Raw genomic sequence first — 27,895 nt, 5'->3', positions numbered from 1 at the left:
GAGTCCATAAGCCTTGTATGCACTTGTCCAGCATGTGGGCCCCCCAACCGAGGTCTGAGGTGTCCGTTGTGATGGTTTGGCTTGGTTGAATGCTGTGGAAGGGCAAACCTGGGTTTGACTGGCATGCCTGAGCCCACCATAGGAACTCTTGTTTCAGGCATGGGATTAGTGGTATTTCAGTTTCTAGGCTGTGCCTGTGTTGAGACCATAAATTCTTCAGGTATCACTGTAGCTTTCTCATATGTAGTCTGGCATGAGGGACCAGGATTATGCAGGATGCCATGAAGCCCAAGGCCTGCAGTACTTTCCTTGCTGTTAGTTGGTTCTGCTTTGTTAATGCCAAGAAGTAGAGAGGAAGTTGTTCTTGTTTTTCTGCAGTTAGGAATGCCATCTGTTTTGTTGTGTCCAATTCTGCACCTAAGAAGGTTATTCTTTGGGATGGTATCAGTCTTGATTTTTTTATATTGACTGTATATCCCAGGGCTTGCAGTAAGCAAATGACTCTTTGTAAGTCTTCTGTTAGCTTGTTTCTGTTGTCCGCTTGTATCAGGCAGTCGTCCAGGTATGGATATATTTGGATTCCCTGAAGCCTGCAGTGAGCGATTACTGATGCCAGGCATTTCGTGAACACTCTGGGCAGTAGATAAGCCAAAGGCCAATGCTGAGAATTGATAATGCTCTGATCCTGCAAGAAATCTGAGGTATCTTCTGCAATTTGGTCGTATGGGGACGTGCAGGTATGCCTCCTTGAGATCTAGAGTCACCAGCCAAGACTCCTTGCCCAGCATGGGAAGAAGTTGCTGTAGGGTCAGCATTTTGAATTTTGGAACAATGATGAATGTGTTTAAAGCGGACAGGTCGAGAATAGGCCTCCAATTTTTCTCTTTTCTTGGTACCAGGAAGAGTCTGGAGTAAAATCCCTTTCCTTGTTCCATAGATGGTACCCTTTCCACAGCTCTCATCTTTGCTAATTGAGCTATTTGTTTTAGAGCTTCTGTCTTTTGATTTGGTGGTAGGTTTGGCATTCCTCTTTTCCTGGTAAAGTATGGAAATGAAACCTGTAGCCTTGGTCTATAGTTTGCAAAATCCACTTGTCTCTTGTGATGCAGTGCCAGTTTTTGAAAATAAGGCTAACTTTCCGCCTAAGGGTGCTGCTATTTGTTCCCTGGTAGGCGGTGTCAGAGCCAAGTCACTGTGATTGTCCTGTTGCAGTGGTAGTAGTTGTGTCTGTGCCTCGCTGGTTGTTACCTTGCCACTGGCGTCCCCTGTAGGCACCTCCTCTGGATTGGTTTCTGCCTCTTGAACGCCTATTCCTGCCTCTCTGTGTTTTAGAGGAGTCTGGAAAGGACCAATTTTTGGAAGGCCAGTTCCTGCTAAACCTTGGAGGCTGAACCTGTAAGAAATCTTTCACTGTTTGTACAGATTTTGCCTTCTCTTCCATTTTCTTCAGTACCTGCTGAGCAGGAGAACCAAATAAATTGACCTTATCCATAGGAGCATCTAACAGTTTTGCTTTAACATGATCCGGCAAGACCTGTTCTTTCAACCATGCATGCCTTCTGATAACTGTGCCAGTCATGGCTGATCTAAAGGAAGCCTCCAGTGCATCATAGCCACATTTTAAAGAATGGTTACTAACCTGCTGAATGTTATGCACCATTTCTAGAACATATTTCTTTATCTAAAGAGTCATCAGAGGACAGATTCTTAGTTAACTGATCAAGCATAAACTCCTGGTATTATATCATATGAAACTGACAGTTCAATGCCCTAGCTGAGAGAGTAGCAGAGGTGAATACTTTTTTACCCCATCTCTCTAAGGACCTGGATTCCCTTTCAGAGGGGAGGGGATTTTTAACTGAGGTCGAAGCTACTGCCTTAGGCCCCTGGGAGATAGTCTCGGGATCTGCAAAAGGAGCCTTGTATAAATGGTGATGTGTGTCCGGGACCCTGTAGAACCTATCGGGCTTAGCAGGGGCTGGAGGCAAAGTATCAGGAGCAGTGCAGGCATCATTAAATGCATCATCTACAACAGGGAGAACTGGAGGTATAGCTAAAGGCCTATGTTGTGGTAAATGCAAGAAAGTCCTAAGCCTTTTCCTGGAATCTGAGAAATCTTGCCCCTGCCATTGAAATTGCTCCCTCATGGCATGTAAGGTTTCCCCAAAGGAAAATTCCTCTGGTGGAGAGGCAGAAGGAATCGATTCCTCAGCATTGGAGTCTTCATAAGGAGAAAAAGGAGCCTCTGGATGGTCTGTATTGTCTGAATCATCAGAAGAATCATCTGAGGACACTGGCTCAGGGGGCTCTGCTCTAGGTCTCTTTTCTGGAGGTGGTTGAGAGGCCCTGTCTGGATGAGGTTGGGATCCCCTTATTAAAGAGATGAGATCCTCTGCCAGAGTAAGCATTTGGGAACTGGAGCTGGGCCTGTGAGAGGGGGGCTTAACAGGCACAGACTTAGAAGTTTTGGCTGCTTTAGCCCTGGCAAAGGCCTTTATGGACATGGCTGCAGGCGGCCTAGCAGCACCACGTCCAGGGGTTGAAACATCCAAAGGGATGGTGTCCGATAATTCTTGTGAAACCACAGTAGCAGGTTGAATTTCAGAGGCCGATTCAACCAGGTTAGAAGGGGCCTCGGTAGTAGTCATGGATTCGGCTGAAGTTAGAACCGTTTGCTCGGTTTCGACCGAAACCGAGACACTCGCGGTTTGCTTAACCGCGGTTTCGGATACCGGACCGCGAGTGCGGTCCTTTCTTTGCGTTCTTAACAACTTGTGAAGTCGGAGGATCTGGCGGCATTATGTACGAAATCTGAGCGAAAAACTGTTCAGCAAACTCCGACCGACGTCTAAGCGTCCGTCAGTTGAAAGAAGCACAGGCTAAACAAGCTGCTACGTCATGGTCTGGGCCTAAACAAGGTAAGCAGTAAGAGTGGAAATCTTTATGAGGTATTTGTTTCCCACAAGTTAAACAGTTATTCACTTTTTCTGACATCGGCTGAGGCAAGAAAGAGTCCCCAACGGGGTACTTAGCTTTTTAGAAGTCTTCAAAGTAGTATTCGGTAGTAGTAATCTCTGGATCTGACCGACCGGCACTTGCGAACAGCTTCTGCTTGGGCCACGCGGCAAGAAAGACTGAGGAAAATGGCGTCGGCTGATGCCTTTATACCCGAAGAACTGCAGCTATGACGTCGGGTGAAGTGCGACACCAGCCGAGGCCAGACCCAGACTTTGGAATCCGGCCGACCGAAGGGCTGCCTGACGACAGGACAACCCATTTGTAAGGACTGCAGATGCATCCTTGAAGGACATCAAGAGGAGGATCAACCGCAGAATCCTAAGAAGAAAAGTTGTGTTTAACAGTATTTTAAGAGGAGGAGAAGTATCAACATCCTGGAAGAAAGCAGTGGTGGCTGTAATACCTAAAGAAGGTAAAGATCCATCAGATACAACTTCATACAAACCCATTTCAATACTAAACCATGATTATCCACAATGGCTAAAAGAATGGCAAAAGTAATGCTAATATTGATAGATATGGATCAATGTGGTTTTAAGGAGGGGAGACAAACATTTGACAACATTAACAGAACACTGATGATCCACAGGGGTCTTGATACAGATGAAGCATTTGATAGAGTAAGCTGGGACTTCATGAGCATGGTAATAGACGCATTTGCATTTCCTCAAAAAAATATAAGGTTGATTAGGAGGATAAATGAGAAATTGGAGTTGAAAATTAAAGTTGGTAGCGTCCTTTCTGATAATTTCTGCTTGACCAGAAGATCCAGACAAATGAATCCTCTTTCCCCTTTGTTATTTGCATTACATTTAGAACCATAGAAAAAGAAAATAAGGGACTCAAATTCAAGGATATAATTTGTATGGATGTCAAGAAAAGCTGGATCTATTTTCAGATATTAGTTTATACCTGACAAAACCAGAAAAAAAGACATTACAGTGTTGTGGAACATTTTGAAACAGTTTCAAAACTTTTCAGGATACAAAATTAATGAAGCTAAAAAACAAAGGCAGTAGCAGTAAATGATGTGCCTATACATGAACTGGTTCAGCAATATCTATATTTATGGCTACATAATAAAATTAAGTATTTATGAGCATGGATTAAAAATGATTCTGGTGTGGCAGTGAAGGATATGTGGGACGAGACTAAACAGATAATACAAAAACTAAGAAAATGGAAGCTTTGTTATATGAATATGGATAGTAAGATACAAGCAGTTAAAATGTTTTAGTCCCAATAATCTTGTACGCAGGTCAGGCATATTTTTATAAACCAGAGGAGTTGTTGTGGATAGCAATTAATAAAGATATGAAGAACCTTATCTGTGAGGGGAAGACAGCAAGAGTCAAGTGGGATAAGCTGATTCTTCCACTAGAACAGGGCGGCTTGGGATTACCTGATATGATGGGGGTATTTCAAAGTTACACAGTTAATGCTCCTACACATAGCACAAGCAGAAAACTATAATTCAAAGTGGAAAGGGATAATGAAAAAATGGGGGGGGGGGGGGGGTTCAAGAAACAAAGATAGACTGGGTTTTTGAATGCAGGCCTTTAAGAAGAATACCAATAATCATTCAGAATATTATATCCATAAAGAAGAATAAAGTATCCTAAGAACTAAGTCAACACAGGAATGGAGAAAGGAGATTCTTCTGATAAGGATGACTGCAATTAGGGATATAAACAGGAGGCTGGAATTTACTGGGGAAACTGGCTAAGGAAAGTACAGTTGTGTACACTTATCATAAATGTAGATGTTCAAGTGTATTCACTGTTGCAGTCATTACATTTGGGTAATCCTGCTGGCAGGTTGCCCACAGTCGGCCTGAATTCCAAAGTCTTGGGTCCTGTGTCGGCTGCTGTCGCTCCTTCCCTGATGTCTGGTCATCAAGGGTATAAAAGAAGCAGCCGACGCCATTTTCTTTAGTTTTTCTTGCCCAAGATGTCAGGTGCCCCCTTAAAGGGTAGCCACAATTTATATCTATATATAAAATTACATGCACCAATATAAACTTTACATTCATCTACAAGCAAATACACCACATAGGTTGTATAAATCAGAGAAGGAAAGATAAGTTCCATCAGAAGAAAAGGGTGAGGGCGAGTGGGTAACCTGGACTGCAACAGTGAATACACTCGAACATCTACATTTATGGTAAGTGCACACAACTGTACTCTGTTCTTCGTGTTTCACTGTTGCAGTCATTACATTTGGGTAGATTCCCAAAGCTATGGTTGGGAGGCTGGAGCTAAACAGCATTAGGAGCGGCTATGAGTCCCTACAGAACTGCAGTGGCAAAGCCTGCCCTGGATTTAGAGTAGAGTGGCAGATGATAGTGCTTTGTAAAGGTGTGCACTGAACTCCAAGTAGCTGCCTCTAAAATGTCCTTGGTTGGTACTCCCCTGATAAAGGCTGCTGAAGTGGCTGCAGCTCTGGTGGAATGTGGCCTAATGCCCTTAGGCACTGGCTTGCCATGGTATAAGTAGCAGAAACAAATGCAGTAGCCTATCCACTTTGAAATAGTCTGCTTTGAGATGGCCTTTCCTTGTGATCCTGCAGCATATGCCACTAGCAATTGCTCTGTCTTTCTGAAAACTTCGGTTCTGTCCAAGTAGAATCTAAGCTGTCTGTGTACGTCCAAAGAATGCAGAATTCTTTCCCCCTTGTTCTGTGGATTCGGATTAAAAAGTTGGCAGATGAATGGTTTGGTTAAGAGCCACACTGGACACCACTTTAGGCATAAATGTTTGGTTTGTCATCAGAGAGACTATGTCCGGATAAAAAATGATAAAAGGTTCCACAGCCATGAGTGCCTGTAGCTCTGAAACTCGTCTTGCAGAAGTTATTGCTAGGAGCAGAGCTGTTTTCCAAGATAAAAACTTTATATCAGCAGTAGCAGCTGGCTCAAAAGGAGGCAGGGTGAGTTTTTCCAAGACATAGTTGAGGTCCCATGCAGGCACTGGTGATCTCCTTGGAGGCCTTACATTTTTGGCTCCTCTGAGGTACTGTTTTAATAATGGATGAGAAAAGATTGGTGGCTCTGCATTGTAATGAGCCGAAATGGCAGAGGCATGAATTTTAATAGATGAGAAAGATAGGCCTTTGTCCAGCATCTCAGTTAAGTATTGTAAAATCTGAGGAATATTTGGCACAGCTGTATCTGTTCCTTGTGCCTGGTTCCAAGCACAAAATCTCTTCCATTTTCCAGCATAAGATTTTCTAGTACTACGCCTTCTGGCTTCCAAAATGACATCCATCACAGCTTTGCTGAGAGGTGTTTTCTGTATGACTACATTATCTGCCATGCTGCCAGGTTTAAAGTCCTGAGTTGGCTGTGCAGGATCTGATTGCTTTGCTGGGACAGCAGATGAGGTAGTTGAGATAAGGTCCAAGCTGGGCATTGAGACAAGCTCCTTAATATTGGGTACCAGTGCTGGCGGGGCCAGTCTGGGGCAATTGGTATCATCTTTGGCTTCTCCTGTCTGACCTTTAGGAGTACCTTGGGGAGGAGAGGCAGAGGAGGAAAGGCATATACGGATAGGTTTTTCCAGTTGAAGGATAGGACGTCCACTTTCCATGCTTGTCTGTGACAAATCCTTGTGCAGAAACTTTTTAGTTGGCAGTTATGAGGGGAGGCAAATAGAGCTATGTTCAGGCATCCCCATTTCCTTGTTATCATGCTGAAGACTTGTGGATCCAGCTGCCACTCGTGGGGATCCATGAGGTTTCTGCTTAGTTTGTCTGCCAGAGTATTTTTCCTTCCTGGCAGGAATTGTGCCTGCGGATGTACTTGGTAAGTCAATGCTGTGTCCCACCAAGTCATGGCTAGTCTGTAAAGGGGGTAAGAATGTGTACCCCCCTGCTTGTTTATGTACCACATGATCGTGGTGTTGTCTGTCTTTATCAGTAGTTGTCCTGGATGAAGTAGGTCTTTGAAGGCTGTCAGAGCATGTTGAACCGATAGCATCTCTTTTTGATTGATATGTAGATGCATTTGGTTTGAGGTCCATGTGCTCTGAATGCATCTTCCTGCCATGTGCCCCCCCCCCAGGCATAATCTGATGCATCCGTTGTTAGTGTCTGCTTGGCTGGGAGTAATGTGAATGGCTTGTCCCTTGTTTTGGTGACAAGCCTTTGCCCACCATCGAAACTCCTGTTGTAGGCAGGGAATGAGAGTAATTACAGTTTCCAGGCTGTGGCAATGTTGAGTCCAAACACGTTTTAGATACCACTGAAGTTTCCTCATATGCAGTCTTGCATATGGAATTAGTAGGATGCAGGATGCCATGAAGCCCAAAGCCTGCAGAATTTTTCTTGCAGATAACTGGGCCTTTGTTGCTAACATTTTGAAATAGGAAGTCAGTTGCCTTTGTTTGTCTGGCGTGAGATAAGCCATCTGGGCAGTTGTATTTAAGATTGCACCCAGGAATATTATCTCTTGAGAGGGTACTAGTTTTGATTTCTTTTCATTGACTGTGTACCCTAGGCATGTTAAAAGTCTTTTCACAAATGCCAGATGCTGTAGTAGAATGTCCTTGTTCTCTGCTTGAATGAGGCAGTCGTCCAAGTAAGGATATATCTGTATTCCTCTTTGTCTGCAGAAAGCAATTACTGGTGCCAGGCACTTTGTGAAGACCCTGGGCACAGTAGATAAGCCAAAGGGCAGTGCAGAGAATTGGTAATGCTTTGAACCAACCTTGAATCTGAGGTATCTTCTGCACGATTGTCTGATTGGGACATGCAGGTATGCCTCTTTTCGGTCTAAAGTGATGAGCCAAGCCTTTCTGCCCAGCATGGGCAGAAGCTGCTGCAAGGTCAACATCTTGAATTTTGGTATATCCAGATATGTGTTTAGAATAGATAGGTCCAGTATTGGTCTCCAGGCTTTGTCCTTTCTGCGTACCAAGAACAGTCTTGAGTAAAATCCTTGTCCCTGCTCTTGCTGTGGCACTTGTTGAATAGCCCCCATGTCCATGAGGGATGAGACTTGTTTTTGAGCCTCTGCCCATTGATTTTTTGGCAGGTCTGGCCAACCATTTGCCCTTGGCAGGGTATGGAAGTGAAACTTGTAGCCTTGAGACACTGTGTAGAACCCATCTGTCCTGGGTTATAATGTGCCAATTTTGGGAAAAAAGTGCTATTTCCCCCCCTAAGGGTGCTGCCAGTAGATAAGTGCTTGGTACAGGCAGGGGGAAGTCATTGGGACTGTTTCCTGTATGGTTGTGATTTGTCTTCTCCACTTTTGGAGGTAGAAGCACCCCATTGCTTAGACCTGTACAAACCTTGCGGCTGGGATTTGCCTCTAGGGCATCTGGATCTGCCCCTTTGAGGTCTGACACTGGAAAGGACCAATTCTTTGTGGGCCAGTGTCTGCTAAACCTAGGTGTCTGTACTTGTAAAAAATCTTTGACCGTTTGCATAGATTTAGCTCTGTCCTTCATTTTCTTTAATACCTCTTCTGCCTTAACACCAAACAAGGTATCATGCTGTAATGGTGAATATAATAATTTAATTTTTACATGATCAGGCAGATTTTGTTCCTTTAACCAAGCATGCCTCCTAATTAAAGAACCCATAACAGTGGTCCTGTGGGAGGCCTCCAGAGAATCAAAACCACATTGCAAAGTATGCTTTCCAACTTGTTCAGCTGCATGCAATAAATCCTGCATTTCTTTGTTTTCTGCACATTCAGAATTTACCAACATTTTCTGTTTAAGCAGTGTCATGACATATTGCTGATATATGAGCATATGAAACTGGCAGTTTAAGGCCCTTATAGCCAAGGTAGCAGATGTGTAAATCTTTTTCCCCATCTATCCAGTGCCCTAGAATCTCTGTCAGAGGGGTTAGGGTTCTTTGCAGTGGAAGCCTTAACCCCTTTGGGACCCTGAGAAATAGTTTCTGGGTCAGCAGCAGGGTTTTTGAAAAGGAATTTATGTGAGTCAGGAACCCTGTAGTATCTGTCAGGCTTAACAGGTGCTGGAGGTAAGGAGTCAAGGGTCAGAGTAGACTCTGAAAACACATCTACAATGTCTAACACAGGTGGAATAACTAGAGGCCTGTGCTTGAGGTAGTAGAAGGAAGTCCCTGAGCCTCTTCTTAGATTCTGAAAAATCTTGGCTCTCCCAGTGGAAATGCTCCCTCATGGTATGCAAGGTTTCCCCAAAGGAATAGTCCTCAGGAGGAGAAGCTGAAGGAACAGAGTCTTCAGCATCAGACTCCTCATAGGAGGAAGAGAATATTCCTGATCAGAAGAGGAATCTGAGGAAATGGAAACCTGATCTGAAGATTCATGGTCTGTCTCTTGCCTAGGCCTCTCATCAGGAGGGGGATGGGAACCCCTGATCAAGGTAATTAAGTCTTCGGCCATTTTGAGCATCTGTTTTTTGGGCATGGAGGCCTGTCCATGTGGCTGGTGAACTTGTTTCTTTGCCTTTAAAGGTGCTTCAGTCTTTGCCTTTGAAGCTGTAGTCGGTTTAATGTATAACTGTTTAGGTCTGAAAACACCCTCAGAAGCAGATGCCTGCTCAGCGGCTCCAAACCCATCTGAGGGAATAGTCTCCGAGGCTCCAATACCTTGAGTTTCCAGTGGCCTGACCGACTCCACATGGGAGCCGGTAGCGGCCTGCGACCCTAAAGTAGTGGGCGTCAGGGGCTGCGAAAGCGACTCACTGAGAACAGGCGACTGGCTTAGGAGAAGCTTCGTCGTCGGTTTTGGACCTTGGTTGCCTGTCTTTTTCTTTGTGCTTTTTGTGAACTCTGGTAGTCGGATGACATTGTATAATTAAATCTGCGCCCAAAATAGCTTAGTGCAAAATTGTACCAACGCTTAATAGTGCGTTGTTTAAATCTAGCACAAAACCGACAACTTGAAATGTTGTGGTCAGGGTCTAGGCAAGGAATACAGTAATAATGAAAGTCCTTATGAGGTATTTGCTTCCCACAAGAAATACAATTATTAACTTTTTCTGACATCGGTCTGGAGCAAAAAAAAAAGTTTCCCCAACGGGGTACTTAGCTTTTAATGAAGACTTCGGATATGAAACTCGAACACGAAAATCTCAGGAGTCAGCCGACTGGCACTCGCGAACTGCTTCTGCTTCGGGCACCACGTGGCAAGAAATACTAAAGAAAATTGTGTCGGCTGCTTCTTTTATACCCCTGACGTCAGGGAAGGGGCAACAGCAGACGACGCAGGACCCAAGACTTTGGAATTCAGGCCGACTGAGGGCAACCTGCCAGCAGGATTACCCAAATGTAAGGACTGCAACAGTGAAACACGAAGAACATTCAAGGTATTGAGAGCAAATAACTAGAGGGGGAAAGATGACAGAATGGGGAGATGCCAAGAATTTATTTGGACTGCAGGTTAGAGATTGCCTTGCCTATAAAGGATTACCAGAGCATAGGCAAAGAGAAAGAAATGGGGGGGGGGTCCTATATGAAAGACCAGCACTGGTAGAGTTTTTAAGTAGAATCTAGAACAGAAACTGCCATTAAAAAAGGAACAACTAGTAGAGTATATAAAGTATTGCATAATTATAAGATTCAATCACAAGAGGTTAGAAAATATTGTGAAGAGAGAGTGGATAAGCAATTCACAAACAAGCAATGGGAGGATATATGTATGTCTCCCAAATATGTAACAAATCTTGAAGACGTAGGACTTTTGCTTGGGAATCTTTACATAGATATTTTTATACCCCAAGTAGACTCCAGAGAAGCTTTCCTCAGGTAGACAGCAAATGTTGGAAGTGTGATAAGGAAGAAAGATGTAATTGGGAACATATTTTATGAAAGTGCGGTGAGTTGGCGGACTTTAAGGATTCCCTACGGGATGCATGGTCAGGGATGCTGGGTGGGCAAACTGGTGTGACGAGGAAGATGATTTTTCTGAGCTATGATACAGACTTGGAATTGCCTAGACATAGTAAAGCCTTGCTAAGTCTAATTATGGTGGCTGCCAAAAGAGCAATTACTAGAAAATGGAAATTAAAATCTAAACCAACTATACTAGAAGTAGTGAATATAGTAACAGATTACATAAGAAAAAAATGGGAATTGTGGGAACAATACATGCAGAGGAGGAAGAGGTTTCAAAGAAGGCAGGACTTAAATGAGCTATGTAATATTTGACTGAAAATGACTGGGTATGCAACTGGGAATGTGTCAGTATGGTTTGCGATGTTAAATGCTTGTGACTAGGATTGTGTCGGTGTGGTTTGTTTTCATTTATATAAATGTATGATTGCCTATGTCATAAGTTAAAAAAGGTAAGAATTGAATAATTTATACAATGTTGCTTAGGTTATGAGATACATACGATATATATATATATATATATATATATATATATATATATATATAAAGTATAATGTTTGTAAATGTGAACGTGTTAAAAAAGTTTGATTACTTTTACAGAAATGTAAATTTGCTGTCACAAGTGATGATTGAATAATGGTGTTTAAAAACATACACACAGTGGGAATAAGCTAAACAGATGTTTGACTTACAAGACAAAGAATGCTTTCCACAGCAGGGATTGATGGCAGAACCCAGACAGACGGAAAGAGCGAGGGAGGGGAGTATCAAGTGAAAGACCAGGTCTGGTATATTTTTTAGTGGAACCAAGAACAGAACAGGGTATTGAGAAAGGCATAATTAGTAAAGCATACACAATGCTATGTAATAATTATTAAAAAAAAAAACAAACAGACAAAAAAAAGACAAAAAAGACAAAACAGAGGTAAGACTGGAATGATAAAGTAAAAGACAGTAACTGGAGAAAATGTGTAGGGTTCCAAGTTATGTTGTGTAGACCAGAAGACTTAAGATATTTACATGCAAATGCATACATACATATTTTTATACCCAGAGCAGTAGGATTTAGAGGATTTTTCCCTCAAGTCGAGGGTAGTTTTGGAGATATGAAGGGAATGAAACAGGAAACTAGGAATAATAGACGTTTAAGGACTCCCTACAGAAAGAATAGCTGTATAAAGTCTTACCATAATGATAGATGTCTCTTCTCTGTTGCAGTATTCTTTACATGAGGGAGCTCTCTGTCGTAGGTGACCCGACATCAGCCAGTATACACAGTTTTTCCCTACTGTAGGGTGTGTGGTATGTCGCATATAGGCTGCTGTCGTACATCAGCCATAAAAGCAGCGTACGAATGCATCAACCTCAAAGGAATGCCCCAGGAGGAAAGCCAGACTAAGGAAAGTAGGGTATGAACATCCAAGGTAAAGAACCAAACAGTTGGGGGGAAAGGAAGGGCTTGGAATACTGCAACAGAGAAGAGAAAGACATCTATCATTATGGCAAGAATTTACACAGCTATACTATGTCCTTCTATTCATCTGTCGCAATACTCTTTACATGAGGGAGAGTAGAAAAACTCATGAGGAAAGGGTGGAGGAAGAAGCAGTTGAGCTTTCCAGAAAGCCATGGACAATGGTTCTAGCAAAACCTGCTCTAGCCTTAGAAATGCCATCCGATTTGTAATGTTTGGTGACGGTACGCAAAGAAGTCCACGTAGCCACTTCAAGAATAGGGCTAGTATCTAGTCCCTTAAAGAAAGCACCAGATGAAGCTACAGTCCTCATGGAATGTGCCCTTACAGAAGAGGGGAGGGTCTTACCATGCTTCATATATTGCTTTAGAAATCCAAATAGAAATAGTCTGCTTTGAAACAGACAATCCCAAAGCCCTGGGATGACATGAAACAAAAAGCTGGTTTGATTTCCTGATAGATTTTATTTAGACAAGATAAAACCTAAGTAGTTGTCTATGTGTGGAGCACCTTCTCACTGGAATTCTGGGGAGAAGGAAAGAAGGCAGGTAAATGAATGGACTGGTTGAATGATAACTCAATGATTACCTTGGGCATAAAGGCAGGGTTGGTACCCAAGGATACCCTGTCTTTATGGAAGACCAAAAAGGAGGACGAGGCCCATTAGAGCCTGGACCTCATAGATGTCTGGCTGATGTTAAGGCAAGTAGAAGAACCTTTTTCCAGTAGCAGTGCTGCAGAAAAGCTGATGAAGCTGGCTCAAGGGGAGGGGGGGGGTAGCTTTTCATGTACAAAATTAAGATCCCAGGGAGGAGGGACAGGTTTCCTGGAAGGTCAAATGTGAAGGGACTTCCACTGATACTAAATGGCTAGTAGCAGCACCATTACATCCCTTACACTGATGTGTTCCTTTTGTTGAGATGGGGACCGTACCTTTTGTGCTCTCAATTTTCTGAAGTCTCCTCCCCAAACCACATCCGAGGCATCTGTGAACAGCTCTTGGACTTGTGGCAGAGGGCGCAAAGGGAGTCCCGGGTTGAGTGACACTTGTATCCACCACTGGAGTTCCTTTTTCAGACAGGGGATGAGAGGAATTGGAAACTCCAGAGGATGTGACTGCTGTATCCAAACTGACTTTAAGAACCACTGGAGTTTTCACGTGACGTTTGTCCAAAGGTAGCATTGGAATAGTGGATGCCATGAATCCCAAAACTCTGAGGAACTCCCTGGCTGAAATGTGGTGCAGAGGCAGAAGGCTTTGGAAGTAGGAGATGAGGCCCTGGGAGGAAGACAGGCCCTCATGAGGTCTGTCTGAATTCTGCACCCCACGAAGATGTGATCCTGACCGGGGTTGAGAACAGATTTTGGGGGGATTATGGTGAATCCCAGACTTTGTAGAAAGGAAACCACAAAGCAAATGTTCTGCTTCAAGATCTCTGGGGAAGCTGCCAGAAAGAGGAGCTCACCAGATAACGGAAAATATGGATGGTCCCGAAGCCTGCAGTAAGCAATCACAGGAGTTAGACATTTTGCAAATACCCTTGGTGCAGTAGACAGTCCAAAGGGCAAAGCAGAGAACTGAAAATGCAAGGAAGCCAAAGAGAAACATAAAATTTCCTGCAGCTGGAGTGGATAGGGTTTGTGTAGGTATGCATCTTTGATATCCCGGGAAGCCAAGAAGGCTTGTGGTAGAATGAGGGGAAACAAGGTCTGAAGAGTTAACATATGGAAGGTGGGTACCTTCAGGAAGTGGTTGAGGTGAGAAAGGTTCAGAATGGGTCTCCAAGGACCATCCGTTCTGGACACTGGGAACTTTCTGGAGTAAAATAAAACACGGAGCCACGCTAGACTGTGACCAACAGCTTTACTGATGTTACCTTCTGGTACCTCGGCTTACGCCTTCTTGGGATAATTAAACATCATAATCACAGCTTATTTACACAAACGTTCACCAACACATGATTAAACCATTTAACGTGCTAGTGCAATCTTGAACAATACAAATTGCCCACCAAGTTTCATTAAAGGCTAAACAGTGATATTTAACTCTAAATTTAACTCTGAAGGATGCAATGAATTGAAATTTACAATAAATCCATGGACAACAATTTAAGTTGAAAGTTATCCCCAACGTTAAGAGAAGGTTTACTAACACACTAAAGAACAAAGAAGTATCTAAAACCACTATGAATGGTTTGAAAATGGGAAGCCACAGGACCTTCCAGACGATTATGCCGGATATCCCCCAAATGCTCCATAATGCATTTTTTAACTGCTCACTTTGTTTGGCTCACATACAATTTAGTTGGTATGCACCCACACCCAAGGATGTATACCATGCCACACGAACAACAATTAAAGCTGTTTGTTGCATTACAAACCCTGTCATTAACTTTCAAACCATTAAGATTCCTAACTCTGGTGCAAACTTTACATTTTCCACAGGGAAAACATCCCACTGGGGCACTATGTGTAGATAACTTCTTTCTATTCAGTAATTCCCTAAAATTAAGGAACCTACTATAAGAAAAAAACAACCCTTTCAGGAAATACTCCACTAGTATTTTCCCCTTGTGAAATTATGGGCCAAAATCTATCTACCAACCCCTTCAATACCTCTGAAAAAGATAAAAATCTATTGATAAAAAACCTATAACCTTCCTTTCCATTTTGTCCAACACATCCTTCTTATATCCTGTAACTTTTAACCTGTTCCTCACTTTGGAAAATTCTCTTTCTAAAGTGGCCTCGTTATATGTATTGTTGAAAATGCGTCTACTCTCCACATGGTAAGGACTTTAACAAATGTGGAGGATGCATGCTTGTTGCCAATAAAAAATTATTAGCTGAAGTTTCCTTGAAAAAAGGTCTAAAATGGACCATCCTATCACTACTTATAAAAAAATTCTACATCAAGAAACTGCATTGCTTTTTTGTGTACCTCATAAGTAAAGGATAACCCAAAAGTATGTTTTTCCAAATCATCCATGAACTTATCAAATTCTCCTGTTTCACCCCTGCAGACAAAAATCAGGTCATCAATGTAAATAACTACCCTTTGGGCAAAAAAGATGTATTATAAATAAAAATATTTTCAAAATGGCCCATAAAAATGATAGCATATGCTGGAGCATAAGAGATACCCATAGCTGTGCCTCCTTTCTGCAAAAATGCTTGATCCCCAAACTTGAAACAATTACGAGTTAATGAAAACTCCAAAAGTTGTAGTAAATAACTTGTCCAGGGACCATGCCCCATCATTTTCACTACTGCCTCAAGCCCTAGGGAATAACTAATGCTAGTGTAAAGAGTTCTAAATCCACACAAGCCCAATAGAAATTCTCCCCCCCCCCCACTTCATGCCACTGACCAGGTCACAAAATTCCTTCCCATTTTTAACATGTGCTATTCTAGATTTATCCTTTTTCAATTGTGTATCTAAAAATATTCCAACATTCTGAAGGTAGGACCCAATTGGTCTTCCGGGGGGGGGGGGGTATCCAAATCCTTATGGACCTTTGGGATCGTAAAAAATCTAGCATCCCTAGGGTTTCTAATAAATAGATTCTTCACATCACCAGAAAGAAAAAAACAATCTTTTACCCTTTTCTAACAATTCTTAACTAGGTGTTAAATTCTGCTGTGGGATCCTGGTCCAACTTTAAATATACACTGCTATCGTCCAAGAAATCATGTGCCATTCTGTTATATCTATCCCTGGACAAGATAACCCAGTTGCCCCCCTTGTCTGCCTATGTAAAAATCACATCCTCATACCCTATGCATAACCTCTGTAAAGCCAAACATTCCTGTTTATTTAAGCTAAATTGTTTGTTCTTTCTCATAAACTTTTCATACTGTTATAATCTCTAATGTCACGTTCCAACTTCAGTTTTTTACAGAGAATAATATCTCCTTCCACTTTGGCAACTTTCACCTTAATATCCTTGATTTTACTAAGAAAAGTGTTCTCAGTACAAGCAGAAATAAGATTGTCCTGCAAGTGCAAGATGTCAGTTTGCACTTTATCATGTTGCCTTAAACTACTGTTAAATAAGTCAAATATAACCCCCGAGCGTAGGATGTTGCACCAGCAAAAAAAGTAGAAAGTAATCCAAACAGCAACAGGTGCTGGTGTCAAGCGGCCACAAACAAAAACTGAAATGGTATACACCAACAGGATAGTATAGTGAAAGGAAACCTTCCACCAAATCACTTTTCAACTGACCAAACTTCCAAGTAGAAATCACCACGCTAACTCTAGCAATGTGGAGCAGTAAATCCTTTAATCACAGTGAGCGCTTTCGCTTTTGTAAGTATAGGTTTAATTTTTATACACACGCTTAGCGTTTTAAGAGTAGGTTAGTTTAACATGAAGATATTAAATATATTTTTCATGTAGCTACATTGAGTGTTTCTATCACTATGTTTATCTGTTGTTCAAATTTGATAAGGACCATGCAGCACACTATAGGAATGTTTTCATTCAGGATTCATTGCATTTATTACGCCTTTTGTACTGTTTCTGCTTACATGAAGTGGTGTTCAGTTGGTATTGGTGATTACCGTTTTGTAGATAACGAAGCGGCTTGCAATGCATGAATGCATTTTGGACGAGATCAAATGCTTTGTGTTTTGAATATGTGTAATGATGTTTTTAACCAATGGGGTGAGGGTATATGTTATAAATGTAACTGTTTGAGTTTTCAATGTTGTATAACAGTCTGAAGAAGCCGCATGTCACTGTGATTAAAGGATTTACTGCTCCACATTGCTAGAGTTAGCGTGGTGATTTCTACTTGGAAGTTTGGAAGTTTGGTCAGTTGAAGAGTGATTTGGTGGAAGGTTTCCTTTCACTATACTATCCTGTTGGTGTATACCATTTCAGTTTTTGTTTGTGGCCGCTTGACACCAGCACCTGTTGCTGTTTGGATTGCCTTAAACTACGTTTGACAAGAATTTTTAACCAGCCCAATGTGCAGGAAAGTGACACATTTTTCCACTCCTCCACTAAATCCATCTCATCCTCCGTGAAGTCAAAGGCAGGAAGCCGGTCCACTCTAAGATCTCTAAGAGTTAAATTGGAACTGATGTACTTTTCCAATAACCTAGTGTCATAAGAGTGTGACCTCCTTAATATGAAGTTTCTCTAACCTGTGGAATTCATTACCATGCGACTCCATAGTGCCCAAGGACCATGGATCTCCGGTGGCAAATCTGGCTTCTCTCTTTCTCCAAAATTCGGCAACAGTGAACTGCTCACCGTCAGTTAGCGAAGCAGACAACCCACTCAATGGAACTCCAGGATTTTCACCTTTTTCTGAGGTATTGAAGAGGTTTGGTAGATAGATTTTGGCCCATAATTTCACAACGGGAAAATACTAGTGGAGTATTTCCTGAAAGGGCTGTTTTTCTTATAGTAGGTTCCTTAATTTGAAGGAACTACTGAATAGAAAGAAGTTATCTACACACAGTGGCCCAGTGGGATGTTTTCCCTGTTGAAAATGTAAAGTCTGTACCAGAGTTAGGAATCTTAATGATATGAAAATTAATGACAGGGTTTATAACGCAACAAACAACTTTAATTGTTGTTCATGTGGCATGGTATACATCCTTGGGTGTGGGTGCATACCAACTAAACAGCATGTGGGGCAAACAAAGACAGCGGTTAAAAAACACATTATGGAGCATTTGGGGAATATCAGGCACAATTCACTGGAAAGTCCTGTGGCTTCCCATTTTCAAAACATTCATGGTGGTTTAGATACTTCTTTGTTCTTTAGTGTGTTAGGTAAACCTGCTCTTAATGTTGGTGATAACTTTAAACATAAATTGTTGTCCATGGAAACAAAGTTTATTGTAAATTTCAATACACTGCATCCTTCAGGGTTAAATTTAGAATTAAATATCATTTAGCCTTTAGGGAAACTTGGTGGGCAATTTGTATTGTTCAAGATTGCACTGTCTCTTTAAATGTTTTAATAATGTGTTGATTAACTGTTGTATAAATAAGCTGTGATTATGATGTTTAATTATCCCAAGAAGGCATAAGCCAAGGTACCAGGAGGTAACATCACTGTCTAGCGTGGCTCCGTGTTTTATTTTATTTCATTTTTTTTTTTCGTTTATACTGTTTTATGTACCATTCTGGACTAGAAACTTCTTCCTTTTCGGTCTTGAGGAACCTCCTGAATGGTCTCTTGTCTCTGCAGGTCTAGCAATACCTGTGGAAATGAAGCCAGTTGTTCCTTGGTGGTTGGGGGATGCCCAAGAATGAAGAAAGAGGGTCCCAAACCAGAAAATATCCTTTTTGAATGAAAGAGAAAACCCAGAAGAGTCTTGAATTATGCTTTGAATTATGATTGGCAGGGACAGAAAGAGGAGCTGGGAGAGAGAAATGTGGATGAGGTGGTTTGAGAAGGCAGAGGAACCACGACTGTCAGGGAAGGGCTACTTCTGAGCTGAAGTTGCAAGGGGTGTCCTAAGCTGCTGAGGTCTCCTACCACCCTTTTTTGTTTTTAGTGGAGGAGGGGAGGAGTGTTTATGTACAAAGACAGGTTTTGCCAGATAATTTAGGTGAAATTTAGGCACTGGGGAAACGAAAATGTGTTTCAGTTCCTGCAATTCCCTACACTTTTCTTGCAGGGACTTTAAGTTAGCCACTGCAGAGTTGTCCAAAGGTGCATCCAAATGTTTAGATTTAATGTCCTCTGATAATGACTGGAGTCTTAACCAGGGGAATCTCCTTAAAACAGAGCCAGAAGCAGCTGCCCTGGCAGAAGCCTCTGCACCATCACAGCTGCATATGGAGTGGTGGTCTACTTGAGAACAGGGTCCAAGCAGGGAAGTAGCCAAAGTCTTACCCTGACTCAGGCAAATCAGAAATTATCTGAGAAAGCTCAGACAGAAGCTGTAAGGCAAATTTGGTCATGTGAGTTTTGTAATTAATGGGCCTAAATGCCAAGGTGGCAGATGTGTACACTTTCTTGCCCAGTCTTCCCAGGATCCTGCTGTCCCTATCTGAGGGAAGGAGAAGGCTGAATATAGTAATTGGGATGGTTTATCTAAAGCCACAGTAATAACTGATAGATCTGCTGAAGGACATCTGAATAGGAACTTTCAGTCCTCGGGTATCATGTTAAATCAGTCAGATTTTTTACGAGCAAGAGGCTGGGAATCTTGGTTCTGGGAAGCAGACACAAAGGCATCTAGAAATGCAGGCAACACAGGAGGAATAGCTGAAGGAATAGGAGAGTTCACCTGCAAAAAATCATAGCATCTCTTTTGCACTTCAGATACTTCAGTGCTATCCCCATTTAAAATGATCCCTCATTTTGACCAGAATCTCTCCAAAAGAGAGCTCTTCCATGGGTGGGTCACCCCCACTGGAGCTCCCCTCTGGGGAGGCATAATCTAACGGGGAGGGGATCTGAGAGGAATAGGCCAGAGATTCATCTTCTGAGGATGCCTCTTCCTCTGATGAAACCTCTTCCCTAAACCCTTTTATGTGGGGAAAAAGCATGGGGGGGGGGGGGCAGGGACTAATACACCTGAAGGGGGCTTAAGGGCCATAAGGGCCTTGAAAAGGCCTTGGGTGAATTGGGGGTCTGGGAGGGCAAGTGTTTAGTCTTCTGCTGCTTCTTTTGATGCAGGTGTGCCCTATGTAGGGGTAGGAGGCCCAGACATAAGCCTATAGTCAATAATATCAGAGTATATTTCCTCCCGCACAAGAATCTGAGGGTATCTCCCTTAGGCCCTTCAGTGATCACGAGCCTAGGATCCCCCTGTATATCCTGATACCTGCTCAGCCTTTGAGGATGTGCCTGTGGTCGGATCAAAGGCAGCCTCAACATCGGGCATGGCCTGCAAACTAGAACCAGGAGCCATACGTATCTCCAGGATCTCATTCACCTCAGGAGAGATGTCCATATTAAGAGGTGCAGCAGAAGGCGCAGGCCTCGGCTTTTTACGCTTCCTCTGCATAACCGACTCAGCCTTGGGCCCAGAGGATCCCTCCATCGGGCTTTTAGACAGCAACATTTAAGTGTTGATTTTCCAAGAAAATGGCTAAGGAGCAAAGTCTACTCCCAAGAGTCTTGGGCACAAAGGCCTGAGAAATGGGACAAGGTTTGTGGTAGTGGGTTGCCCCGAGGCAGAACAAACACTGCAGACGGCTTTCTTTATGTGGAATTTATCTTCCACATTGGCATATGCCTTTTTTGGATGACACGAACCCTACCACCAAACAGTAGCAAAAGAAACAAGAATTTCCCAATGGGAAATTTATCTGAATAACTGCTGTAATACAGCTAACAACTTGGCAGGCAGACCAATGTTCGATGTGGCATTTAGACTGACGGCAGGCAGGTTCTGTGGGCAGTGCATGTATATGCAGCTTTTATGGCCAACTTACGACAGCAGCCTACATGCAGCGTACCACGCACCCTACAGTAGTGAAATACTTTTGTATACTGACCAATGTTGGGTTGCCTATGGCAGAGAACTCTCTCACGGAAAGAATACTGTAACAGATTAACAGAAGGACATCACTGCAACATAATTGTTAAGGGAACATGTTATATTAGCTAAAGAGATGATGCAACTGAGTTGGTCCCCAAGATTAGAATTTTTGAGACATGGTAAGGTTTTGAGTTTGATATTATCAGCAGCAAAAAAAAATTATACAAAAGGGAAATTAAAGATTATATCAACTGTAAATGAAGTACTGAATATTAAAAGAAAATAAAAGATCTACAGATGGAAACATTAAAAGAAGTTGGAAGCAATTTTCAAAAGAATAAATGGTGCATTTGTGAATTATATATATATATATATATATATATATATATATATATATATAAACATGCACACACACACACACACACATATATATATATATATACATACACACATATTATATATATATATATATATATATATATATATATATATATATATATATATACACACACACAAACACACAAGCACAAACACACATTTTATATATATATATATATATATATATATATATATATATATATATATATATATATATATATATGTATGTATGTATATGGTTCCCCCTCAGAAGGTCGAATGGCTGAAATCTCGAAATGCATATGGCCGAAGCCATGTGCTCGAATTTCAGAAGCTCGACCTTCTGAAAGGGAAAGGAAAAAAAAGCAAGAAAGCACAAAACAGTGTTTCTGCAGGGGGGCAAGCACCCCTGCACCCCCCACTACTTATTTATTCTAACTCTGTGATTGCACTACAGCGCAGAAAGGGAAATCTCACGTTCTGCACTGTATGCCGATCCCCATTCAGAAGGTCGAGCTTCCGAAATTTTGAGCATATGGTCTCGACCATATGCATTTCGAGATTTCAGCCATTTGACCTTCTGAAGGGAACCATATATATATATATATATATATATATATATATATATATATATATATATATATATATAAAATGTTCAGATGAATAAAATAAGCAGGGTGGAGGGAACTAAAAAGTGTATGAACAAGTTCTAATACACAAAAATAAAAACAAAGCTATAAAGAAAACTGAATAATGCATGTCTTACTGTGATTTCGTTTTTTTATTGCTAATAAAGTATGTGTACATTACAGTTTAACAAGATTGTTAAATAGTAAGACCCCTCTAAAGTGTTGTACATTAACTATGGTGGATCACATAGTACAGCTCTCTAGTATGGTCGAGGAGGGCAGCCTGGTAGCAAGAGCTCTGCATCATATTACCACGGTCTGAGATTTAATCCTGACCACCTATCACTCTCTGGGTAGAGAGTTTCATGTTCTGCCTGTGTCTGTTTTTTGTCATGTAAACATTTTTCTTTATACCTTCCAGAAACCTGCTAATTGACTGCTTAAACTAACCCTGCCCTTGCAAATGAAGTATTTAACCTTGCCCATGTGGCCTGGATTAGAGAAGGACAGTTCATTTACATGGTTAAAAAATAAACAAATTCAATTAAATTTAAGAAGGATCAAAAACAGCAAGACAGATTCTACTACGATTGCAATAGTTGAGGGCCATTTAACTATGCACTCTGTGAATATTCCTCCAAGATTCAAAGACAAACTCTCATACCCTTTATTCACGTCTGCTTTGCCTGATGTCCAGCAAATATTCACATACTCCCTTGACTCACAAGCATCAGCCTTCCCACATGGTATATCAAAATCTTTCTTCTCTTGCAGGGCTTGTCGAAGGGCATCCATGGTTTCACGAGTTATCTGTACCATTAATCCATCTAAACAAACAAATGGGAATAAAAATTCACTAATACCATAGAGCTTTCTTAGTAATATCTACAAAAGATATCCACTAGTACATTTAAATCAAAGTTGCAATTTTCTCACAAAATTTGAGGAAGGGCCTAACAAGCACTTTTGGTCATGTGCTGTACTAGGGCACCACACACTTTCTCTGTGTATGCTGCTGCAGTAGTGACTCATCAAATGCAGAGGTACTCCAAAACTAGCATGCTATCCCTATTCAGATTCCAGTGGTCTTAACCTACACTGAATCAAACTCAGCACTTAGTTTTTCCAATGCCTTTGCCACCACATACAGATTACTTCTCACTGCATAGGTATACCAATAGTCTTTCTCTTACTTTCGGAGGGGTTGAGTGTGATATAGTTGTGATTTTGTCAAGATGTCCGGTAAATACAGACAGACAGGATTTAGTCTAACTTCAATAAGTCTTCAGTTTGAGCGAACCTACTATAAGAAATGACCACCAGAAGCAGCCCTCTGGAACTAGCTCATTAGCATTTAAACCTACATATCCTATAATGTGAAGTTGTTCTATCTCGCCGTTCATTCTTTACTGATGGGTTCGGAGCCGATCCGAGTCGGCACCTACTGCAAAGCTCGAGGATTTCAAGTAGCTTGAGGCCAAGTCCCTATCCCATGATGCACCTTGAGTTACCTCAGATCTAGTTTGCCGCTGCAACTGATTGGAGGTTCCTGATAGCTCAGGCAAGTAAAACTTTAAATGCTTTTCTATTTCAAAAATTGTTGTTAGTTTTTCGCTATAGTAGTTAGACAGTTATGTTAGATAAGCTCTTAAAGCCTCATCTACAGACTTCCCTTCCGTGTGTGCTGTTTTCTTAGCTATATATTTGGCCTCGTTTTTCTTTAAAGGCCTATTTAAATTCTCAGACAAAAAAAAAATTGTTTATTCAGTGACCTTTTGTCACATATATTGTTAGAATAGTATTGTGTAATTACTTAGAGTTAACTTCCTTGTTAAAATTCTGTGTGTGTGCTTGTGTGCATATATTTAGTCTGTTTTTTAATAAGGCTCATCAGTAGTTATAGTTAGCCTTAGTTTAAAAGGCTTGTTGTGTATCTGTGCTTATGGTTAGCCTGTTTTTTTATTACAAGGCTTATTAGTACTTAGTTAGCCTTAGTTTAAAAGGTGTGTGTTTGTGTGTGTGTGTGTGTGTGTGTGTGTGTGTGTGTGTGTGTGTGTGTGTGTGTGTGTGTGTGTGTGTGTGTGTGTGTGTGTGTGTGTGTGTGTCTCCTTATAATTAGCCTGTTTTTTATTAGAGGGCTAATTTATATTGCTGTTGTTGGGTGTGTCCATTTCTGTCATGGCTGATGACAAGGACAAACACCTTAAGTCAGGGATTAAAAAATGCCCTAAATGTGGGCAGAAGATGTCTGTTACTGACCACCATGTGAATTGTGTCTACTGCTTGGGTGCCTTGCACTTACAAGAAATATGTTCTACATGCCATTCTTTTTCCCCTAGAGTCCTCCAAGGGAGAAAAAGAAAGCTTACTGACAGGGGTTTGTTGAAACCTTTCCAGGAGGCTTTGAGTGACCAGGATGGATCTAATAAGTCCTCAAAATCCTCCAAGACTTCTGTGGATTAAAAAAAAATCAAGAGAGTCTGTGACATCGGCTCCACAGGTCTTGGAGCAGACTGTCTTTTCTTTTCGGAGCCGGTCCCCGGTTTTGGAACCAGTATCCAAAATTTCTAAATCACCACTACTCCAGTCGGTACCATCAGTCCGATCATCTCGGTCTTCTGTTACCCTATCTGATTTGGATGTGGATCGGGTGGTGCAGAAGCTTCTACAGGTACCGGCCTTTGCCAAATTATCGATTCCGACCCAGGTGGCTTCGGAGCCGAAGATCCGTATACCAGCTACATCTCTTCCTCCTCAGAGCCATACTGGTCCTCAGAGCCAGAGGATTTGGACTTGCTGATTGTGGAGCCTTCAGAGCCAATGCCTGCTCCAGTGTCTTCGGCTCCGATCGAGGACTCTAGGAGCTGACACTCTCTGGTCGGGTCCGGGGAGGACAGTCAAACTGACTTGGTTCCGACTTTGCCTCTCGGGGCTTCAGCTCGGATGAGCTCGGCTCCTACCTCGGGCTTGGAGCCCACTGTCCTGGTGCCGGGGGTTTTGACTGTTTCCTCGGATCTGTCGGTCCCTTAGCATCGCAGCAGAGGTGCCTTCGAAGCCATGAGGAGAGTTATGCCTCCCAAGACATCCTCAACTTCAGGTCCGGCTTCTTCATCCCCTAAAGTGCCTGTGTCTGCTTCTGCCTCACAGATCATTGCTAAGCACAGAAACCCAGAGCCTCAGGAAGCCCCAATGGGTGGCCCATGCTCTTCTGAGACCTACCCAGAAGCTCCCACTGATGAGGTTCCCAGGAAGAGTGCGTGTAAGAGGAAACATTTGGACTCCCCTCATGAGTCATTAACATCTGACACTGACTTGGATGAATCAGAAGGGTCCCATTCTAAGGATATCTCATTTGCTGAGATACTGGAAATTCTTAGGCAGTGGGGTGACTGGCAGTCCGCCAACCCCACTGAGGACGAGTCGGTCCTCCTGAAGGCTTTCGGGTCTCAGCCCTCCACCTCTTGGGTGTCTCCGCTCTTCGATGAGCTTATGCAGCTGGTCTTACAAGGGGTGTGGGAGTCTCCGGATACCATGGAGCCTGTCCATAGGAGGCCTAATAAGTTCATATCTGCCCCCCTAGACAAATCCTTTTTGATCAAAGGTGTGCCAGTTGATGCCATGGTGGTGGTGGCAGCCACCAAAAAGGAAATGTCTGAAACCTCCTCGTCTATCCATCATAACAGAGACTCCAGGATCATGGATAGATATGGGAAGTGCATGTTTAGTTCAGCAACTTTTGCACTTCATTCGCTTAACTATTTAACCCATTTTATGAGACTACAAAGAGATCTCCTTAAAAGCTGGGAGATACTCTTCAGGGTACAGTAGCTGCAGGAGCTACAAAGTTGCCGCCCAGCTTGTTACCTTCAATTCCATAGTGAACTCATCCATGTGCCTCATTCCATACGCAGCTGATGAAACGAGTAGGGCAGCGGGTACAGGAGTTGCACTTAGGAGACACTCCTGTATGCGCTTATGTTCCTTTGCGGAGCCCTTCAAGTCATCCTTCATTAATACCCCCTTTGATGGCTCGCCCTTTTCGGGCCCAAAGTCAAGGAAACTTTAACCAGGTGTGAGCAGGACGAAAGACTATCTGCCGACGGGGTCCATTTTTCCACCTCTACCAGACCCTACTTCAAGGGTCAAAGGGGAGGGAAAATGAGGTTCTGAAAAGCCCAAGGAGCCTTTCAGGACACACGTGGTGAACCCCTCCCCCTCCAGGGGCAGAGGAAGGGGCAGTAATGGAAGACGCCGCCCTTGTGGCAGAAGGGGTCCGCAACACCAGGGCGACAGAGATCACTTCTTTTGGAAGCCCTACCAGCGCTCCTGAAAGGAGGCCCAACTGTCCTACTCTGGAGGCATTCGGGGGTCGCTTATCTTTGTACCCAGAAACCTGGCTCAAAAAAACAACTGGGTACAAAGTATCATTTCCAGAGGATACTTCATCCCATTCGCCACACCCCCTCCACTGAAAAGGAAAATCCCAGATGTTCCACTCAATTACAGGGAACAAGCAACAGTAGAGGTCCAAACGTTGCTAAGAAAAAGAGTCATCCAATTAGTCCCAGCAGACCAAACAGGATCCGGAACTTACTCAAGATTCTTTTTAGTTCCAAAAAAAACAGGGGACTGGAGATCTATATTGGACCTCAGCAGACTAAACAAATCTGTAAAGAAAGTGAAGTTTCGGATGGTCACACTAAGACTTCCAGTAGAAAGAGTCTCACTTGTCCGTCAGCATGTTCGCATTCTAATATCCAAAAACAAAGCACCAGCATCAGAAGTTCTGAAATTGTTAGGTATGATGGCAGCAGCAATTCTAGCCATACCACTAGGTCGTATGCACATGCGGACACTACAATGGCTGTTGTTCACTCAATGGTCTTACCAAGAGCTCCCCATGTCTCACATGATAATAACAAATTCCTGCAAAAAGGATCTTCAGTGGTGGTTGACCTCACTTCATGTTATGATAGGACGCCTATTTGTGCGACCCCCTCCAGCTGCCACAGTGACCACAGACACTTCCCTGATAGGGTGGGGTGGGGTGGGGGTGGGGTCATTTTCAGGGAAAGACAGCCCAAGGCACATGGACTGATCAAGAGACACATCTGCATATCACTGTCCTAGAGATGACAGCAGTACTTCTGGCATTGCAGTACTTCCAGAACTCTCTTCCTCTGGGTACGACTGCGATTCAGACGGACATGTCAGTGGTCTGGTATTTGAACAAACAAGGAGGAACCAGATCATATCCCCTTTGTTGCGAGGCCCTCAGAGTATGGCAGTGGACTATTTCCACCCAGTGCTTTCTGTTAGCAATGCACATCCCGGGGAAATCCAATGTGAAAGCAGACAAGTTGAGCAGAGCAATTTTGTTGCCCCATGAGTGGTCCCTCAAGACGGAAATAGCAGACAGGATATTCCATAGGTGGGGCCAGCCTTGCTGCGACCATTTTGCCAGTCACATGAACACCAAATGCAGTAGCTGCTTCGCCCTGATTCCCCCTCCGGGAAAAGCCCCAAGGGACGCACTCATTCACAATTGGCCCCCGGGTCTCCTCTATGCATTCCCACCAATCCCATTGATACCCAAGGTATTACAGAAAGCCAAAGCCCTGGGAAGGACCATCATTATAATAGTTCTCTATTGGCCTCATCAGATTTGGTTCCCCTTCTTCGACCCCTGGATTCTGGACCCAGTTCCAGACCTTCTGACGCACTCGTAGGGGGAACTTCATCCCTCTCTGCAGTCCCTAAAGCTGACATCTTAACTGCTCCAATTACCACCACAGCATTGTTCCATAACCTTTCCAATGAGACGAAGCAAATTCTCCTATCCTCTCATAAATCCTCTACGAGGAAGCTGCATCTCAGCAAATGGAAATCATTTTCTATATGGGCCTCTAAAAACAATATTGATCCTTACCAAGCCCTTATGGCCTCTATTCTAAAATTCTTAACCATGATATTCAATAAAGGAGCTGCAGCAGCAACAGTCCATGTTCAACTTGCTGCCATTTCTAACTTTCATCTGGGATTTGAAGGATTGAATATTATGTCACACAAATTATCCAAAGCCTTTCTCAAAGGGACCTTTCATATTAGACCACCAGTGAAATTTCCC

At 42.7% G+C, this 27,895-nt stretch overlaps 1 protein-coding gene across 8 annotated transcripts in view; it reads right to left on the bottom strand.

Annotated features, from left to right (window-relative positions):
* The window catches only part of ZFYVE16 (zinc finger FYVE-type containing 16), a 3,161,611-nt gene that overhangs the window by 318,169 nt on the left and 2,815,547 nt on the right, over positions 1-27,895 (bottom strand). For all 8 annotated transcript variants that reach the window (XM_044064228.1, XM_044064221.1, XM_044064226.1 and 5 more), the window contains one exon: positions 22,433-22,595. In XM_044064228.1, coding sequence (XP_043920163.1) covers positions 22,433-22,595 — 163 coding nt within the window. The remainder of the gene's footprint in view (positions 1-22,432; positions 22,596-27,895) is intronic.

This window comes from Protopterus annectens, chromosome 2.part2 (genome assembly GCF_019279795.1).
Source record: "Protopterus annectens isolate FY-2018-M chromosome 2.part2, PAN1.0, whole genome shotgun sequence".
Taxonomy (NCBI): domain Eukaryota; kingdom Metazoa; phylum Chordata; order Ceratodontiformes; family Protopteridae; genus Protopterus; species Protopterus annectens.
Note: the sequence above shows the minus strand (reverse complement) of the source record. Positions and strands in the feature narration are given on the sequence as shown.